The sequence below is a fragment of the Camellia sinensis genome, chromosome 8 (genome assembly GCF_055761805.1).
Source record: "Camellia sinensis isolate YWXY chromosome 8, ASM5576180v1, whole genome shotgun sequence".
Classification (NCBI taxonomy): Eukaryota; Viridiplantae; Streptophyta; class Magnoliopsida; order Ericales; family Theaceae; genus Camellia; species Camellia sinensis.
Window position 1 is genome coordinate 157025607 of NC_138968.1, and position 21223 is coordinate 157046829.

The 21223-nt window shown below is 36.9% G+C and overlaps 1 protein-coding gene across 2 annotated transcripts; it reads right to left on the reverse strand.

The window, feature by feature from the left end:
* Positions 1–4995: 4995 nt before the first annotated feature.
* On the reverse strand, positions 4996–13978 carry LOC114309820 (glutamate receptor 3.4). 2 transcript variants are annotated; one of them, XM_028255637.2, is made up of 7 exons: positions 13723–13978; positions 12829–13192; positions 6959–8298; positions 6604–6881; positions 6414–6445; positions 5875–6284; positions 4996–5659 (listed from the first exon to the last, which is right to left on the reverse strand). In XM_028255637.2, the coding sequence occupies exons 2-7, from the start codon at positions 13118–13120 to the stop codon at positions 5210–5212; spliced, it is 2802 nt and encodes a 933-aa protein (XP_028111438.2). In that variant the 5' UTR covers positions 13121–13192; positions 13723–13978; the 3' UTR covers positions 4996–5209. The 2 variants fall into 2 exon arrangements, with proteins under 2 accessions (XP_028111438.2, XP_028111439.2); XM_028255638.2 differs by lacking the exons at positions 12829–13192; positions 13723–13978 and adding an exon at positions 12437–12732.
* Between the last annotated feature and the right edge of the window lie 7245 nt (positions 13979–21223).

Below are 21223 nucleotides of genomic sequence, written 5' to 3' on the forward strand. Positions count from 1 at the left end.
CCTAACATGGATGTTTGTGTTTATGATGTATGTATATATGTTTTGGTTATGAATGTGGCTTGTTTATAAAAGTCTTTTTGCATTCCGATTATCACAGCTCATTGGACATCTTTTATTTACTGTTTGGCTTCTGCCAGCCCCTTTACTCTGTGTTACTGTCATTACTGTTAAGTAGGCCTTTAGTAATCACGAATTACTGGCCGGTTGCGATGCTAAACCCATAGGGGCGGGTTTGGGCCATGACAGTCAGCTTGGCAACTTGTTTCTTGGCGAGCAAGATCAGCTCGGCAAGGAACTCAAAGATCAGCGAGCAAGGTCAGCTCGGTGACTTTCTTCTTGGCGAGCCAGATCAGCTCGGCAAGGAACTCTAAGGTCGTGAGCAAGGTCCGCTCGGTGACTTGCTTCTTGGCGAGCAAGATTAGCTCGGCAAGGAACTCCATGGTCAACGAGCAAGGTCCGCTCGGTGACTTACTTCTTGGCAAGCAAGATTAGCTCGGCAAGAAACTCAAAGGTCGGCGAGCAAGGTCAGCTCGGCGACTTTTTTCTTGTCGATCATCTCGGCAAGGTACTCCAAGGTCGCGAGCAAGGTCCGCTCGGCGACTTATTTCTTAGCGAGCAAGATCAGCTCGGCAAATAACTCCAAGGTCGACGAGCAAGGTCCGCTCGACGACTTTCTTCTTGACGAGCAAGATCAGCTTGACAATGAACTCCAAGGTCGGCGAGCAAGGTCAGCTCGGTGACTTGCTTCTTGGCGAGCAAGATTAGCTCGGCAAGGAACTCAACGGTCGGCGAGCAAAGTCAGCTCGACGACTTGCTTCTTGGCAAGCAGGATCAGCTCAGCAAATAACTCTAACGTCTACGAGCAAGGTCCGCTCGACGACTTTCTTCTTGGCGAGCCAGATCAGCTCGGCAAGGAACTCCAAGGTCGACGAGCAAGGTCAGCTTGGCGACTTGCTTCTTGGCGAGCAAGATCAGCTCGGTAAGGAATTCTAAAGTTGATTAAAACCATCAACAAACCTCTTGCCGAGTAAAATTCATCCGACAAAGGAATTTCAGAGTTGATAAAATCATCAACAAACCTCTTGTCGAGCAAAATCCGTCCGGCAAGGAATTCCAAAATTGATCAAAACCATCAACAAACCTCTTGCCGAGCAAAATCCGCCCTGTAAGGAATTTTGATCTTTCTGTCAAAATGATTTTTAGTTGCCCTTGGATCGCACTAAATCCGCTTGGCAAGGCAAAAATACAACAATTCTCAAGAAAATGGTCTACTTGTTTCATTATGCTAATGGCAAAAACGGTTACAAAAATAGAACTAAGAACAAAACTTTAGATTGGTAGAGTTCGATGTTCTAAAAATGGATCGGCCATTTACATTCCTCAAGTTTTATGCCCTTTTTCCTTGGCCTTCTTACAGATGTCTTCCAAAAATCGAACTCCCTATATCTCTTCCATGGTGGTTTGCATGGCCATCATCTTGTCCAACTGCGTGAACCTTTCGCACTACTCTCTTATTCTCTACTACCAGACTTGTCGTCACGATAGCTGCGGCTGCATCGTCTTCAACTTGGATGTGCTCATTAATGTGTTGCATGAGCAATTCCATGGTTGACGGTTGATTCATTATGAGCGAGTCTCTCAGTCGATGTCTAACTGGAAGACCGCGCTTATACTGAGTGATTGCAAGGTTGGTCGGGTAATCAAGGATCTCGTTGAAAGTCTCCAAATACTTAGTGTTATACGCCTTCAAAAAGTCGCCTTGCTCCATCTTTACTCTCAAGAAATGGTCAATTTCCTTGGGCATTTTAGCATTTGTCTTAAATCTGGTGACAAATGCCTCTACCAACTATTGCCACCTCTTGATGCTCTCCTTCGGCAGCCTCTCGAACCATTTTAGGCCCAACTCGCCCAAACTTGATGGAAAAACAAGGCACATGAGCGCATCGTTTTGCCTGTGCCCAACCATAACCTGCCGGAAGTAGCTTACGTGCATATATGGATCAGTCTTTCCGTCATAGGGCGTGAACTTTGGTTGACGGAACTCGGGGGGGAAGCGATGTGTTCTCGATCTCTACGGAAAAAGGGGTGGCACTTAGCCTTGCCAACTCTCTGTCTGGTGGCGGGCGTGCCGCCAAGTGTGGTTGTGGCATGGCGACCTTTTCACTGGCTCGCCCTCTAAGGACTAGCCGCTGCAGTGCAAGCACCCTCTGTGCCTCCTGCCGGCGAACACGCTCCTCCAACACATCCCTTAAGTTTTTCGAATGGTCGGAGCGAGAATACCTCGACGCCGTCGTCTAGTGTGAGGGGTGGTAACTGCAGCTTTGCGTGCGAGACATCGTCGCCGGTGCTACGTAGTCTCCAGCTCTGATGCTTCTCGTGGCGGAGAGTGAAGGTGTGTGACGTCTATTAAGACTACCGAAACGGCGAGAATGGGCGTGCTCATTGTGGTTTCCCACTCCAGCAATGCCCTTTCCCTTCATCTGGTATCTCATGGCCTCCATTTCTGTCGCTATTTTCTTGATGATGGTATCTTGATCTCTCAGCTTGTCTTCTAAGTGTTAAGTGTGTGAATCTTGCCGTCGGCGACGCTCTTTTGGAATGACAGAGCGCTCAAAGCTCCTTACGCGCTTGTCTCGCGCATCCCTGGGAAATCCTTGTGCGGAGGTCTCCAAATCAGCCATCGTCGGAATGGTGGACAGGCCATCTCTGAGACAAACGAACTTTGGCGTGATGCCGTTGATGGCGAGTAACGGAATGTCGTCGTGGTTCGCCATAAAAGATGACCGGAGAAGCTTGGAGGACAAGGTTTTGTTTGTCGAATTTCCACAGACGGCGCCAATTGTATGGGGGACAAATATTTGGTACCGCCAGTATTCCTTGCGTCCAAGCTTCGCTTCGATCTGATTAACCTGCGAGCACAACGGCAGTGAGCTACCCAGCGGTGTGTTACCGGAAAATCCCTCCGACGGTCAAGTTAGCACACACTCAGAGAGAGAGAGAGAGAGAGAGGAAGGGAGTTTCTCTCACCAGATGAAGTTTCATCCCCAACATGGGAGGCGTAGTAACGTTTACATACCTTCTGCGCGTGCCTCTGCATCCATTTGCCTTTCGACACGTGGACCTGCTCCCCTATCCTACTTTCCCATGTGTCAGCGTAAATACAGCTAAACACCACCTAACCAAACTGCCAAACGGCGTTGGCGCGAACGGACAGCCCGACAGTGCTGCCTCATCTTCCTACGACCGTATTACTTCCGGGACATGCAATGCTCTGAGCTGAGCTCTGTTATGACCGAGCTTAGCAGCCCTCCGTAATGACTGAGAACTTGCTCGGTTGGCCGGTCTGCGAAGGATCTTGCACGCCAATCTCAATGAGCAAACAACACGAACCGAGCTAGCAGAGAAGTTATCCCGGCCAAATCAGACCTGGGCTTTAACCGAGCGCACTGCACCTGGATTGCCCCAGCCTAGCTTGGCCCAAACATGCTCGGACCAATTTTAGCCCGGTCATTACCACGGCCCAAAGCTAGATTATGAAATCTCCCTCACATAATTATATTCATATGCAATCTGTTGTACTTTAATCACTAGAATTAGCATCATCCTAAAACAATAACATGAGGGATATTTTGAAATTTTATATGAAATCTTAATAAAATCAAAATGACCAAATGCTCAAATGATCCTTGAAAAATTTTGTGGCAGTTTGATCTTCAAAATATGCCCTTTACTTGTTACATTTAGGTCATAATCTTTTAATTTTATTGCATTTTTTGGTAAAATTCTTAAAAACTCTCCCTCTTAATTATCAATTTTGAATGGCTCTGACACCAAAAACTAAAGTGTAACAAATCTAATAATTCAGATATCAAAGTAGGAAACTTAAATGATTTGGAATTATAGTGTAACAGATAGCCTATTTTGAAAACTATTTGTATAATTAACTCCAATTGATAATTTTGGGGTGTTTGGGAAGAGCTTTTTAGGTGTTTTATATTTTTATATTTTTATTTTTAGCTAAAATCGTTTTAAAAGACAAAATATGTTAAAATAGTCAATAAAACTCACTTTTTCTCTCACAAATATCACATTCAACTAAAAAAAAAAATAAAAAAAAATCTAACCCTCTTCCCACCACAACTATTGTAATCTACTATAATAAGTCAAAAATTAAAATAACCTACCAAAATAACTAACTTTCCAAACAAAGCCTTTATACGTAAGAATCTAAAATATTCCTCCTTCACCTTTAGAATAATCAATAATTTTTTTTTTCTTTTACTCTAGTTAGGTCTACTGATAAAAAATAATCATTTTTTTTTTCTAGTTAAGTACTTAAAAACATGGTTCCAAGGCCTCATTTGGGAATATTGAATTTTACTCAAAAAAAAAAAAAATTTACCAGAAAAAGTCAAAAAGTTATTCCTAAACACTTTCTATACTTTCACCTCACCCAAAAAATAAAAATATAAAAAATAAAAAATCATTATTTCCCAAACCAACCCTAAGTCTGTACCTAGTAACTTGTTTAGACGATCATTGTCACCAGCCTAACTCACCCCACAATCCATAACTCATTGCAGCCTCATTTCCATACCCATATCAGAGCACAATTTAATGGTAACAATGTAAACATTTTCATTTCATGGTTTTGTAACAAGAGAAGAGAACATTGTTGAATCACTTAGGAATTAGAATGCCAACCAAATACTATGCCATCTGGCCAACACAGCTTATAGCAGGCCTTGACAAACATATTTTCAACACCAACTCATATAGAAATGGCCTATTTCAGCAACATTCTTCTAATCCACTAAACAGAAACCTTAACGTTGTGTTTGGTTGGGGGATTTGAGGAGGGATTTGGAAAGAGAAAATGAAAAGTTAGGTGAAATGTGAATAAAATATACCTACATTTCATCTAGTTTCACACACCTTTTCCCTTTCTCTTTCCAAATCTCTCAATCAAACACAGCATAAAGAAAACTATCAACATCTTCACAAGTTTCCTACTGCAAAATATAAACTAGTAAATACATAATTGTATGACACAAGGTTTAAAAAAAAATACATATCTTGCCAAATTTTTCTCAATTTTCTCTACATATATGACATTCTCATCCTAGCTGCCTAAACTTTTGGTGTTTCTCAGGGTTCGAGCAGTAATGATGAGATTTTGTATCGATGATGTACCTAACAAAAAAATTCCCTAAGGTGAACAGGGCTGCCCATCGGAGCTTTGGCTTGGTTGTCTCTTAGAATCACTACTCTTTCTCTTAATCATCTCCTTGATCTCGACTTCTTTCTTATCAACAAAATCAATCATGCCCTTGAAGCTAGGTGCACGCAGTAATCGCCTACGCCTAGCAGGTTCATTCTCCTCGATCTCCTGTTCCTGGCCATCAGGGTTGTACTTCTGATACTGCAAGCACAACCTACAGAAAAATATCGTAAGAGAAATGAAGCACACTACGCCGCAAATCAAGAATAGGCCCCAGAAGCTTGTGAGAGAGAGCCTGTTTGCATCAACTTGGTTGCCTTGTGGGCATGTGTTGGACGACAGCCATTTATCATGGATTCTTTGGAGATCGCCATTCTCTGACAGTTGTAGAATGGCAGTCGACATGTCAACTGCAAGAGGCGAGTCCCTCTGAAATGCCTGAGTCAAGAAATTAAACATGAAAATCACATTAGACCTTCATGAAAATATATAACAGAGACGTTATAGTGATATAAGCACTAAACTTGGGCCTGGCTAAGAAAAATATTGAATTTAGCCCATACATTTTGGCACCATTGGATAGGTTTTTTTTTTCTAATTTTTTTTTATATATTTTAATTAAATGTTCAGGATTATACAGAGAAAGTACTTACAAATCCCCATCCGCTTTTAGTAAATTCTTGTCCCACAATTCTAAATTCGCATTGGGTGTTATACAAGAAGAGCTCAACATATGGAAGCTCGTCAACAATTGCAGCTACTCCACCATTTTTCGGACCTTGGCGAAGGGCAGTTGTATATTCTTCCTGGCCTTTTAACGATCTGAGTCTAGACTCCGCTATGTTGAGCTCTTCAATCAGATAATTGTATGCAAATGATCCATCCTGAACTCCAATTGGATCGGTACTCGAGATCAAACTGTCAATCCCTTCAATCTGTGATGTGAGCTGTTGCACTGTAAGGATTGACGTCAAACTTGCAGTGTAGCTTGAATTGATAATTAACACTACAAAGAGCCATAGTATCAGCACTAAACGTCCCAAGGTGCTCACAGTGTTCTCTCCTGTGTTGAGTCAAGCAGAGAAGTATTTTAGAAGTCTTAAAGCTTGAATTTTCACAAAAGAATGTATCACTCGCTAAAAAAATTATGCGATAAAATAAGAGAAGAGAACATAAGAGATAGGCAACATACTGTGTGAGAAAAACATTGTTGAGAAACTGAACCTGCAACATTAGAAGCCATCTTAAATATATCAATTTTGTATACAAAATATTGCTACGGCATAATCTATGTTGTCATTCAGATTGATCAAAAAGGTTTTAAATATAATCTGTGGCTTTACTTAAATCAGAGGGATTTCAATGAGTTATGACATACTAACCAGAAGACTGTCATAATCTGCTGGCTTGGTGGACCACGAAATTCATGATTCAACCGATGCTCTAGAATCCAAACAACAGCTCCCACAAAAAGGAAAAAGGCACCAGTGACACACCACATTTCCACAGTAAAAGGCCTGAGGAAAGCCCAAGCACTAGATTTTGTCTGTTTGACCGGAACAAGTATGACAAGTCCGGATTCCATGAATGGCTGCGTAAAATCTACAATCTTTGTCCTGTTTGTAATAATCGTTACGTCCCCCACAGCTGCATCGTATTTCTGAAGAACGAAGAAAATCAAGATAATTACAAGAACTTAAAAGAACTTTGAATAGAAATTTAACAGCAAATACTCACATTTTGGGAAACGTCATACACAAGATTGTTGTAGGAAGGTTCTCTCACACCATCACCGTATACTGTATATGCGTGGGGTACAGCATAAGGCAACAAGTTCACAGCAGCTTCAAAGACGTCAATGCAGTATCCTTTCACCCCTAGAGGGCCCTTTTCTTTAGCAACAAATTGTTTATAACTTACTCGGTTAGGCACTACTATTTGCAAAGGCTTCCCATTGTTAGGGAACACCCAACCCCGAGGTTGTTTTGGAGTTTCACCGGGCCATATTACAATGTTAAGATGTTGATTACCAGTAGAAGTGTTTGGGGGCTTCGTATATAATGTTTCCGGAGCAACCACAGAAAGGCCTGAATAGTTTGACCAGTAACCTATCCTGCGAGACCCAGTCCCAGCAATGTTAAGAATATCAAATGCTGGATGAATTAAATTCTTCTCTGGATCAAATTGAATCTGACCAGATAGACCTGTGAAGTTCATTGTGAGAAGTATTTGGAGCAATTTCGGGCCTTCATCAAAAGTGCGTAACGACGCGAATTGTAGCATGCTTCCATTACTGTCGTGCAACCTAGGGTCATTGGAGAAGGAAATATTTCCACCTTCACTGAAGAAAACATCAAGTGCACGTGCAAGCAGCCAAACAGAATCATAAGCATAGAGTGCATAAGAATTGAAGCTTGTTCTCTCCTTGTTTTTCAAGTATTTCCACCTAGATGTAAAATTGTTCTTGACATCGGACTCAGGGGTGTGATGGCGAAGCGCAATAACCCCTTGTAAGGGATCCATTATGTGCGAATCAACTAGTTCTGACGAATCTAACACCGAAGGAAGCCAATCTGTAGCAATCCAAACATAGCCAGCAGTCATCATCCCGAGAGTCTTCGCCACGGAAAAAACATTCAGACCTGTGTCAGGATTTACATGAACAACATAAACCCGAGATTCCATCAAGTTTACTGCAACTAACAAGTCATTGATGTCAGTTTTAGCAGCTCCAGGAGTAAATGCAGCCTTGTAAGAAATCTTGGCACGTTTCTTTGCAAGGGCATCGCCTAATATGGAAATCCCATTTCTTCCATAATCGTCATCAACAAAGATAGCAATTACCTCCCTCCAACCATAAAATTCAACCAAATCAGCTATAGCATACATCTGGAAATAGTCATTCTGTGTAGTGCGGAGGAAGTATGGGAATTGTAGAGCCAAAAGTGTAGGATCTGTTGCAGCGAATGACAGCATTGGTACATGAAGTTCATTCACAACATGGGAGATAACGTGTGCTATTCCAGAGGATTGTGGACCAATTACACCGACAACATCTTTCTCCATCAGCTCCAAAGCTACACAAGTAAGGATGCTTTGTCAAAATCTCTCATTTTTTCTTTGATGACTGAAAGAGAGAGAGAAAACAAGAGAGCAGCTGGTTAAAGTTTTCTTACTTTTTTTTTTTGATTGTGAAAGTTTTCTTACTTAATCCTCATTCTTGATTATTGGAAGGGGTTGTTGATCATTCATTATTAATAAATGTCAGTTGAATATTGTTGGGATCTGGGATCCCGCCCAAGACCTTATAGAAATTATTCCATGCAGAAAAACACACCCACACTCAAGGAGACACAATATTTAACGTGGTTCGGCCTCAATGCTTACGTCCACGGGAGAGTAGCCGGTTATCACTATAATAATGGAGATATTACAGAAAGATTACAATAGAGGAGGAGCTCACACTCTCCTCACTCACCCACTCACTTGTCTCCCTCGCTCACACCGAGGGAGACGGTCTCTCCGCCTCACATATCTCACTCTCTGTGGCTTGTTCTGCTCTCACTCTCAAACCCTTCCCTTAGCCTCCATTTATACTCAATCGGAATGGAGATGGAGAGGCTGGCCTTGCATATGGCCAGCTATCTTGTGTGCTGGCATCACATGGCCAGCTCATGCAGCACATGGAGGATCACCCCTCACATGGGGTGATGATATTCCACAAATCACCCCCTCAACCCATGTGAGGTGATCCACAACACACATTGCTGCTAATCTTGTCACGCCCAAATTCAACATAGTTTGCATCTCCTCACTGAGACGTTGCATCCCTTGAAAGCTAGAGATAATACACTAGAGATACAAGAGGATGAGGGAATCCTACATCCTCAACTCAACTCACACCACTCTCTGATTTGGAGAGAACCGCTGCTCCTATCTCCTACAGATCTCTTCCACGCTTCCTGTCTCGGATGTCTTCAGCATAGTCTGCATCTCCTCACTGAGATGCTTGCACCCGCTGAAGCTAGAGATAATACACCAGAGATATAAGAGGAGGAGGGAATCCTACATCCTCAACTCAACTCACAACACTCTCTGATTTGGAGAGAGCCTCTGCTCCTATCTCCCACAGATCTCTTCCATGCTTCTGTCTCGGATGTCTATACCTGCTATGCTTGAACTTGCGCAACCAAGATATCCGACACCCCCTGATTGGATGTCCTGCACCCCCTGCTGGGATGCCCTTGACTGTCATGCATTACCGTGCAACTCCTTGCATGATGAACACGGGAGCAACTAGAAAACTTCAGAGTTTGACACATCAACATCCTCAATTTTCCTTGCTCGGAGCTTATTTCTGAACTTTCAGCCTTTGCCCTCTACACTTCTGAACAACCTCCTGGTGTTTCCACATACGCTTGTTGTCTGTGCTGCAATCCCTGATGTTCGGTTCTGTCTCACTTGTACGTCCGTACTGATGTTTGACAGTTAGCCCTTCTGCCAAGACAACTTTCACTGGTCTGTACAAGTTACCACTATGCAACTCTGTGCATAGTGCTTGCACTGCAACTACTGTAGTTGAGGGACCTCCGTGTCCCTTAGCCTTCTCTTTGGCTTGTTGCCAAATCATCTATCCGTCGATGAATGGTCTTCTCTTCTAATTGAACCAGATCCTCCGAATACCTCAACAACCAGGAAAGTTCCCAGGAAAGACTGGTGGGGTCACAACCGGTCCCACTTAAGAACCAGTCTCCTTAGACAGTGTCTTTTTGACAGAACTTTCCTAGACCTTTGAGATAATCATGTCTGCAATCCTCTGATCGCCCCTGACCAATCCTGATCTCCCTCGATCTGCTATTTGATCAAGCCTGATCTCCTCTGGTCTTTAATGATCTATCTCAATCTGTATCTGGTTGTCCAATCTGGTCAGAATCTGCCCATTCTAACCTCTTCAGTGAATCCGCAGCATTCCATAATATCCGGCAACCTTCCTTCGAGTATTGAAGATGGCAAACACCCATGTTTTGACAATCTTTCCAAACCGTTCAGAATTTCACTATTCTGACCTCGCGGTTGCGTCCGGAGCGGTCCGTTTAGCTAGAACCAACCTTTGCTGCATTTCCGGGGACCTCACTGAAAACTATCCTCGAAAACTGGGCCACACCACAATTTTCTAAAAATTCTGGGCCAAATTGCAATTTTCAGAAGTTCAGGGAATATTCCGTGTACCAACAAAATATTCTGTCCACTGCCCCTGATGCCGTTCATCTCTTTAATCTGTCTTCTTTTTACAGAAACTCCGTCTCTAAAATCTGACCATACGGATGTGTCCGGAATACTCCAAATAGTTGAAAATCACTATTGGATTACCAAAAACGGACTCCAAATGGCTTCGATCTAGCCAAAACATTTTGTACGCCTTAGATCTGCGGCTGTACCTTCGCCGCAAAGCACTGGATCCTTCCTCCTGCGGCCGCACCATTGCCGCGTCGCACTGGATCCCTCCTCTGGATGCTGACGTGGCAACTGACTGTGCTGCCACATGGCGACCACTTGCTGACGTGGCGATGACAGACTGTCACGTGGCGCTGACGTGGACCGCCACGTGTCGATAACCTATCTGCCACGTGGCAGTACGGCTAGCATGCTTATGCTGATGTGTCTGATGACGCGGCTGCTGACGGGGCGCCCGTGGCCTGCGCGTGCCTTACACGCGCCTTTCCCCACTTACCTTCTTCCTTCAGCCGCGCGTGGGGTGCGTGCGTGAGACTGGGCCGACGCGCCGACTCTCTTCACGGCGCGTGGGGGCGCGTGTCGCGACTGGGATTCACTCGCCAAATTCCAGAGGCGCGTGAGGGCGCGTCCGGTGTTCGTTGGGTGTCTGCTTTATATTTCTGGACTCCTCTCGTCGAGCCCTTGCTCCTGGTATGCTCAAAATCTGATTTCGAGCAATACGATTTCTGGGCAGTTTCAAACAACACGCTGTTTTTGTTCCGAAACGCCACCGACGAGGCTCTGATACCAATTGTTGGGATCTGGGATCCCGCCCAAGACCTTATAGAAATTATTCCATGCAGAAAAACACACCCACACTCAAGGAGACACAATATTTAACGTGGTTCGGCCTCAATGCTTACGTCCACGGGAGAGTAGCCGGTTATCACTATAATAATGGAGATATTACAGAAAGATTACAATAGAGGAGGAGCTCACACTCTCCTCACTCACCCACTCACCCGTCTCCCTCGCTCACACCGAGGGAGACGGTCTCTCTGCCTCACATATCTCACTCTCTGTGGCTTGCTCTGCTCTCACTCTCAAACCCTCCCCTTAGCCTCCATTTATACTCAATCAGAATGGAGATGGAGAGGCTGGCCTTGCATATGGCCAGCTATCTTGTGTGCTGGCTTCACATGGTTAGCTCATGCAGCACATGGAGGATCACCCCTCACATGGGGTGATGATATTCCACAAATATAACTTTGGATGTAAAGTGCAACAGTGATCTTCTTCACTATCTATGAGCGGGTTAATTATTGCTACTTGTAATCTATGAAAAAAAAAAAAAAATGAAATCCTTTTGCCCAATTAATACCAAAACAATTAATGATTTGCTAACAGCAATGCTTTCACATTGGGATCTCTAATTAAATCAAGCAAAGTAGGGTAATGCTACAGACCCCAAAGGGTTTATCAAGTTTTCTACCAAATGTCTCAACATGGGTGTGGAACTCACATGATGCGGGTCCCACACTCATGTGAGACATTTGGTAGAAAATTTAGTAAAATTTTTGAGCAAAGTATTAATAAGATTCTACCATGAGTCATTTACTTCAGACATGCTTTTACTTCATAACAATATTAGCACCACTTCCTTGTTATACCTAAGAACCCTTGGGCATAATTTTTCTGGAATCAAGTTCAATAAAAGGACAAATGTAAACACATATTCTAAAAAGCACCAAACTAAACAAAGAGCAAACAGAAAACACTCTTATGCCAAACTCTGCATTCAACTTGTCATAAAGAATGCAAAAACAAAAAATTTAAAGCCATGAAAGACTAAAATATGCTTGATATCTCCAGCAACTTGAGTGCAGTTCTAGAACTAGATTTCTCAGAAGACTAGGAAATATACGGTCAAAAGCCATTGTAGTAATAGGGAAATAATTAAAAAAGCACATGATGCTAAACATAAAGATAACTAGTTTATACTTTTTTTTTATGACAATGAAACCTCTCCAAGGCAATGCCCCTTAGACCCACTCTTGCAATCACCCACAAATCACATAAATTGGTTAAGCCCTGGAGACACCTGCAAGAGTCGAATCCAAGACGTCCAAATTTATTGCTTGCCCAAGAGTTCGCTCTCTTAACTGTTGGGCAACCCGTGCAGATTATTAGTTTGGAAATCCCCTGCTTTGAATAAGCTAACTCCTCAAATATACAAAGGCAAACGACTGCACCATATAAAACATGTTCTGCTTCACAGAGCCAAGGGGTGTGTGTCCCTTGCAAGTTAGCAACAATAGGGAATGTCTAATTTAGTTAGGCCCGAATTCAAAAACAGTTTCCACCAATTCAAGTTGAACAAATTCAGAGATTACCTTCTATGGTTCCAAGGAACCCACTGCAATTCGTATCGTGCAAAATAAGATTCAACCTCGTCCCAGAAAGCACAGTAGAATCGGAATTGACATCATCAACAGCAGCTGTAATTGCTGGCATCGCTGATCGTCCGATAACTGAATTCAATGTAAACAAAGCTCCGATATTCAAAACACTCGGCCTCAAAGACGAAACAGTAGCATTGCCAGTCGCACCCATGACTTCCATTGGAACCCACATACAGAACATCAACAAAATCAATGCTCTTCTAATGAACAGACTAGACTCCATTTCTATGCAAACCAGCAATTAACCCTTTTGAGGCCTCAGCTCAGATTACCATTGTGTCAAAAAATCAAACACCTGGAAACACATGTAGAGCATGAAATTGAAGCTTACAATAAAGAGATTGGAGATAGAGGATCAAGATTACCCAATTGACATTGACCCTTAAACTCTCATAACCCGAGTCAAAAAAACAAACAATATAGCGAGATTCATGCGCAGAAAACAACTGAAACACATTCATACAATAACATTAAATTTGAAACCTAGCCTTGAGCAACTTGGGTACTAGGTATCCGTACCCACATGGGGAACAAGCAAAAATTTCACAAGAACATAAGAGTATTCAACATGGGAATAATCAAATTCACAGAATTTTAGATACCCATTATTGTATAATTATTCATGGTTGTATAGATAAGTACATACATATATAGGTAGATATTTATAAATATATTAAAAAAAACAAACAAGCTGAAGAACCAGTGTTCAACTGCATTGAAGAACCCACATGGATGAATTAATAAATGGAAAGACAGTGATAGTAATTATAAAATAAATGAGAGATTCTGAGAAGTAGTTGGGTAGATGGTGGAAAACAAGATTACCTGTGAAACCCATCTAGGGATTAAGCTTTGAACAGTTTTTGTCCATATATACACATGTATATATACATATAGGTCTCATCAAGACATGAATAAAATTACAAAAAAGAAAAGAAAATAAAAGAAAAGAAAAGAAAGAGAGCTCCAAAAGGTCATAATAGTCTCGCAAGTAAAGAATCATTCTCCACTGATTTTTATTCACTTCACACATTAGCTTTGTTGTTGAATAAACTGACAAAAGTGAGTTTTACATACTATTATGGTAGAAAAATGAGAATGAAAAAAAAAAGAAAAAGTAATGGGATGGTTGAGATTAGTCCCTGTCAGCCATAGATGCGATTGGTCTGGACAAACCTTCATCATGCATGGCAACTGTCAGTGTGAAACACGTGGATTTCTTGTTCCTACGCATTTAAAGGATAAATTACAAATAGCCATTTAAAGGATAAATTACAAATACATTTTTAAGTTTGATTAAAATATGAATGACTTTTATAATTTTAAAAATTATATTTTATTTTTTGAAATTTTTAATTTTATAATAAATCGCTCCATTTATTAATAGATTATAAAATCAATTAACAGTTTTTAATGATTTTAAAAATATGTTTCAATTAATAATTTAGAAAATTTTATTATTGTATAGGAGAGTAATTATGAATTTCATTTTTTTAGTTAATTTTGTAAAGTAAAAAAATTCTAATACGGAAGTATTTGTAATTTTTCAAATCACAAAAAATAATTTATATTTTAAATAAAGCTTAGAGTGTGTGTTTATAATTTTTCCCATCTAAAAATATCTAGTAACTTGCCGATGATAGAATAGATTTCAAGGTTAACATGGTTCAATTTGGATGGATGAGAATGGAATCAAGATCAATTTATTATATACGATTTTATAAAAATTGAAATTAAATAAAATTATTAAAATTATGAAATCAATTCAAATTAAACTATTTAAATACAGTTCGATTTGTTTTGAAATAACGATTTCACATAATCTATTTACAAAAAAAAAAAATTATATAATATTTTTTTAAAAATTCAACTTATTATAAATTTTAAAAATAATAATAACATATCTCTTAAACAAATTATTCTCATAATATTCACCGGTTAAGTATTAAGTAAATATTATTTAATATTAATCTCTCTTTTTTTTTCGTATTTCTAATTAAATTCTTACCAGTCAACCCAAAAAACTCTTATACCAGATTTTCTACACGTTGGTTTGACAATGCTATAATTTATAGAGGGGAAAATGAAAGAAAATGATAGACCATGAGGAGTGATTCGTGAAAAAGTCTTACTAAATTTTATCTTTAAGAAGAATTTTAGCGTCATTGTATGACAGGAGAGTATGGTTGGGACTCGTTGTGAGGATTTGAATTGATCATGTAATCGGATTTATTAGATTATTTATAATAAAGAAATTGTTTATTTTTAAAATTATAATTATCATTTTTTTTATAAATAAATATAATAAAATATGGAGAAACTGACTAAGAAAAACTTTTTATAACTTCAAAGTTGATAAATTTTATCACCAATTTAAAATTTATTTTAAAAACACGTACTGAATTATAATGTTTTCATAGAATTATATAGCTCTTGTTATCACATCAATTTATTTTTTCACGACAAAATTAACAATTTAAATAGTTGAAATTGGGTCCAGTAGACCCAAAGCCTCACCCCGATTCATAAAAACATATTAATCCGAACACAGAGAATTAAGGGTTATTTGAAATGTTTTAAATAAGTGTATTTTTTGATATTTTATAAAATATTAGTTGAATTTGAAGTGATGTGGTAGAAAAATAATATGACTTAATAGTAATTTTTAAACTTTTTTAAGTGATAAGAAAACCTAAATTTCAGATGCCTTTAGTCAAGTCAACGCTAGCTAGCCTCATAGTGTCACCTTGGCCGTTAGTGCTATGATAGCGACGTCGTACCCAAACCTTTTAAAACGTCAATTAAATTCGGAGCTGAGAGAATTATAAATGGTCATTAATAATGGCGAGCAACTATTATGGGGTAGGGATGGATATCCATTCATTGGCCGTTCAGTTCGTTTGGCTCAGTTTTATTTTTTTAATATTTGGAATGGTTAATTTAGTTTATAAGATCGTATTAGACTATTATTTTTCAGTAATAAATTAGGTTTAAAACCTATACTTTTAATTGATTTAGACCGGGCCAACTTATTATTTATTTATAATATATTAAAATATATATATATATATATATATTTTTGAATCTAGATTTTATCTCTAATGATTTTATTGAAACTCACATTTCTTGTGATGCGTGATTAAATTTAATTGTGAAATATTTTAATTTTTTTTAACATATAGTTCGATAGGTGAGCTTTTGAATCAAACTTAAACAAATATAGAACCCGACCCAAATGTATTCCAACCCGGCGTTTGTTCACCACTATTATAGGGTATTCATGTGCTACCATGAACCAACTGCCATCTTTTTTTATTTGGTTTTAATTTTTTTAAATTAAAATTAATTTGATAAATAAAATTAAAATTAAAAGACTCATTATTTTTGTATAATTTTATTTGTTTTAGAGGAAAAAATTGAAAATTTTAAAAAATTATGTATAAGTTTATTTATTTTCATCAAATTAATTTTTATGTATTTAAAAATATATGTATAACAAATCAAAAAAATGTAATCAAATAGAGTGAATAAGTTCGGCTATTAAAAAAAATAGAGTGAATAAGTTTACAAGTAGAATTGATCATATCTAAGAAATAAGAAAATTAATATTAATATTTTTTAATATAATAAATTTTACGTGGACAAATTAAGTTATTATATTAAAAGAAAATGATATTCAAATAGAATGATGGGTAAATGACATTCTTATAATTATGAAAAAAAAGATGAAAATTTTGATTTTTAAATAATGAATATAAATAAGACACATCATTTATATTGATTTAATATATATATATATATACACTATATTTATACAACATTATCATTAAATAAAAACTTTAAAAAAATGTATAAAATTATCTAAAGATACATAGCATTGGTGTGTCAATTTAAATTTTATTGATTTAAATAATATATTTTATTATTTCATGTTATATTTTAAAAAATAATAAAATAATTATCACAAAATAAATAATGTGAAACGTTATTATTTGAAGAACCCCAAGTAAGCTCCCCCTAGGAAGGTGAAGTCCATAAAACGACATTAGACGAATGGGGTTAAAAGTTATGGCAGAACAGTCTTGTTATGAGGGCTTATATAGGTATTTATTGAGTGTATTTTAATAATCTGAACTATTTATATTATAAAGTTTGCTAAGTATATTACTCATATAAAAAAATCAAGTTAATTAGACATCTAAAATCTCATGAAAAGTCTTAATTATTTTTAAAAAATTATTAAAATCATGTTAACCATGTGCTCTTATTATGAGGTGATAGATGTCTAATTTACTTAATTTTTTATATGAATAGTCTACTCAATAATTTTTTTAATATAAAAAATTCGAATCAACCAAAAAGACTAAAAATATGCCCTCAATGAATCTCACAACAACTTATGCCTTACCACGCCGCAGAAATCCCAATTTCGAAAGGGCGGGTCAAGAACTCCAATTTCGAAAGGTCTTTTTCAATTTTGGAACATTGAGAGTCAATTCAATCTTTTATGTATGTATAACCAATTTCTCAAGCAGTAGTTTACTTCGACACTAATCCCAGACAAAGTCTTTTGATATATTTTCAAATTGACTAATTGATTCAAATTGAGAAGTGTACTAAAATTATTAATTTTAATATTGAAATATTTGTTACTTTTTTAAAGTATACATGTAGATAAATTTTTTTTAAAAAAAATTAGATAGAAAAATTAAATTAACTACATCAAAGTGTAAATTTAAAATTATAAAGACTAAAATAAAATTTGAATCAAATTAAAAAAAGTAAAAAGTGTAATTAACCCATCATTTTAATAGGATAAGAAAAATATATCAAATTAATAAAAAAATTTACAACATTACAAAAAAAAAGTTCACAAACTTTACAACTAGATTAATATTATTTTTTGTACTTTCTATCAAAATGATATTTTCTCAACTTACTTTGCTTTCTTTGCTTCTTTATTGTACTATAGAATGAATTTCTTAAGAAAAAATTAGTTTAACATCTCTATTCAAATTTTACTAATGGAAGAGATTCACAATATATTTTTTTGTAGTGTAAGGTTCTCATATCCATCACATAATTACATACATCAAATTTCGTCTAAACCTCTCTCTCTCTCTCTCTCTCTCTCTCTCTCTCTCTCTCTCTCTCTCTCTCTCTCTCTCTCTCTCTCTCTCTCTCTCATAGTATAACAAAGCAAAAAATCAAAGCAACAATAGTTCTATGAATGGACAAACGTTCAGAACCTCCAATTGAAAATGAGATAGCCATACTCCTGTGACTTCGTTGTTCGTTGTTTTAATGGAGTTGATTTCGAGTTGTTCTTTGTTCTTTATTCGTTGATTTCAATTTGATTTGTGTAAGGCTTCTAATCTCGCATTAGCTTTTCGATTTTGATTTATGGTTTTCATTAGATTTTTTATTTTAATTTGTGATTTGGAGATCGCATTTTTGTAATTTTGTTGAGATTTTTGTTTTTGAAACATTATTCAGGTTGATTTCGAGTTGATTTGCAGTAGACATGTCCGTTGTTCATTAATTTTGAGTTGATTTGGCTAAAGAAAATCACAGAAAAGAGTATATGATTTGGCCAGAGAAAATCAACAAATTTCTCTAGTCATCACACAAAGAAATTTCACCCGATCTTTTAAAATATTCACTGTAAAGGTAGAGAAATCCCAAGACAGAGAAAATCAACATGCCAAAGAAAATTATATACATCAATTTCAAGTTGATTTGCAGCAGAAGTGTTCGTTGATTTTCAAAGAAATTTAGCCCGATCTTTTAAAATATTTATGTGATTTTCTTTAGCCAAATCAACTCAAAATTAATGAATAACAGACATGTCTACTGCAAATCAACTCGAAATCAACCCGAATAATGTTTCAAAAACAAAAATCTGTAAAGGTAGAGAAATCCCAAGACAGAGAAAATCAACATGCCAAAGAAAATTATGTACATCAATTTCAAGTTGATTTGCAGCAGAAGTGTTCGTTGTTTATTGATTTCGAGTTGATTTGATTAGAGAAAATTACAAGTGGAAGCATGTGATTTGGCTAGAGAAAATCAACATGAAAAAGGAAAGAAAATCAAATTTCTCTTGTCATCACACAAAATTTATCCTAGTCTTTCAAAATGTTCACTATAAAGGCAAAAAAATCTATGACAAAGAAAATTAACATACCAGAGAAAATTACACACACACACAACTAACTTGAAGAAGAAAATCAAAGGGGGAGTAGTAAGTTCCAAAGAAAATTAACAAGTACAAGGAGAATTTCAGAGAAATTTCATGTTTCAAAAGGATATCTTAATGCCAGATAAATTGTAAAAAAAATCAACATGCTAGAAAAATTTCATTTTTACAAATTTCTCTAACTATTACACACAAATTCGAGAGTCTAATATGATCAGAAAAATTTCAAATGCCAGAGAAAATTTTGCACGCACACACACACCTGCCAAAGTTATGTCATATATGTATATTTATTCATATGAGTTCGTTATTATACTCAATTTGACTACTCTAGTGGACAAACTCAGATTCAAGCATAAATTTGAGTAAGAGCATTTTTAATCTTCAATCTCTTTTGTATATGTGTTTGTTGAACGTTGCTTGAAATTTCTCAGTAAAAAAAATAATTTTTTCTAATTTGGTTAAAACATAGAGAAATTTATGAGCAAATTAGAAAAAAGTAGTCAAATACACAGAGAAAATTGTAAGCAAATTACAAAGAAATTTGTGAGCAAATCAGAAAAAATTCAACTCAGAAAAATTTCAAAACACAAAAAATCAGAAAAGTTGAGCAAACCAGAGAAATTTCAAACTAGAGAAAGTTCAAAATACAAAGAAAAACAATGGTCTCTTCAAAAATCTTAAAATCTGAAAATTTCTTTGGGTTGAAATTTTTCTAGATCGAAATTTCTCTAGAAAAATATTGAGAGACCCCAACCACTATGAAAATATTATATATCTTTTATGTTATAAAATCTTAATATCAGGAATCTTAAAAAAAAATTTCATTTTTTAATTTTTGCCCCCAGCACAACATAAATTTTTTTAAAAAAATGGTCTCTCCAAAAAGACAGAATATTAAAGTGTAAAATGACAGTTTACTTGGAGACACCCGCGAAGTGTAAAATACACACATAAATACACTTTCACACCCTGTCCAAACTAGTGAAAAAATCAAAAATAATGTTTTTAAAACTTTTATATTTTTCTTAGTCACACCATGACAACTTTAAAGTATAAAAATCTCTGAGTTATAATCACGCGATTGCATTTACACCTAGGGACAAATAACATAAATGTTGGGACCCAAGATTCCACACTGGTAAGGAATGAGGTTGATGGGTTCACTCACTTCATTGGGTGAAAGGGTTGTTGGGTGCCTAATTTCACTCTCAATTTGCAACCACACCCAGCATCAAAGTCATCCAATAGCAAATTTACCATGACTCTGGGCTACCCCACTAGTCATTTTTCCCATGGAAAAAAAAGAAGGCAAAACGAAAAAGACAACTTAACCCACAATTACAGAGAGGGAAAAATAAAGGGAAAATAATGGCACAGTGGTGTAAAAAAATTTATAAATTATTGTTAAAATTTATACACTTTAATAATTAAAATGTTATACTTTTTCGCTGATTTGTAAAAAATTTCTCCGCTGCCCCACAGACAAATTCCCCCTCAAAATAAAAGCAGGACCAATTCAACCATCTAGATGTCTCTCTGTTGTCTCAATGATTTGAAGGCTCAATAGCATATGTTTGAGCTTTTCATAAGATATTTCTGAGATTATGGAAGGAGGTTTATGCTAAAACTATAGAAAAATAAAATTTAATGTAAATTTTATAATGTAAATTATTTTTCTTAATATATTTTTATTTTTGTATTTTTATGTATTAAGAATCACACATTTGTAGTGATAGTATGGAGCTATGAGGAAAGTATATGAACTTGGGCATTGACTCAGCCCAAAGAACGTATGTGGACATGTAAACAAAATTATCCTTGTGCATGTATTTGATGTATGATTATGTCAGAAAATAATAATTTCCACATGTATAGCACTAGAAATTGGGCACACGTGTGTTGCTTGTGCAGAAATAGAAGACAATTCTGTTTTTAGAGGAACACAAATTAAATGTAGATGGAGAAAAAACATGAAGAAAAAAAAAATCAAAATATAAAATTTAAAATTAGAAAATGGGCAATTACATAGAGGCAATTTGGGGATGTAAAAATGTGTGATGTATAGGAATTCACACCAAATGAGTTGTATAATTTATATATCAGAATAGAAATGTGTATGTATAA

Excerpts from the sequence above, each read along its gene's own strand:
- LOC114309820 (XM_028255637.2), bottom strand. The coding sequence starts at position 13,120 with ATGGAGTCTAGTCTGTTCATTAGAAGAGCATTGATTTTGTTGATGTTC. Across the intron at positions 6,285-6,413 it reads AACAATGTTTTTCTCACACA|GAGAGAACACTGTGAGCACC; the intron begins GTATGTTGCCTA and ends GACTCAACACAG. Across the intron at positions 5,660-5,874 it reads CTAAAAGCGGATGGGGATTT|GCATTTCAGAGGGACTCGCC; the intron begins GTAAGTACTTTC and ends TTCTTGACTCAG.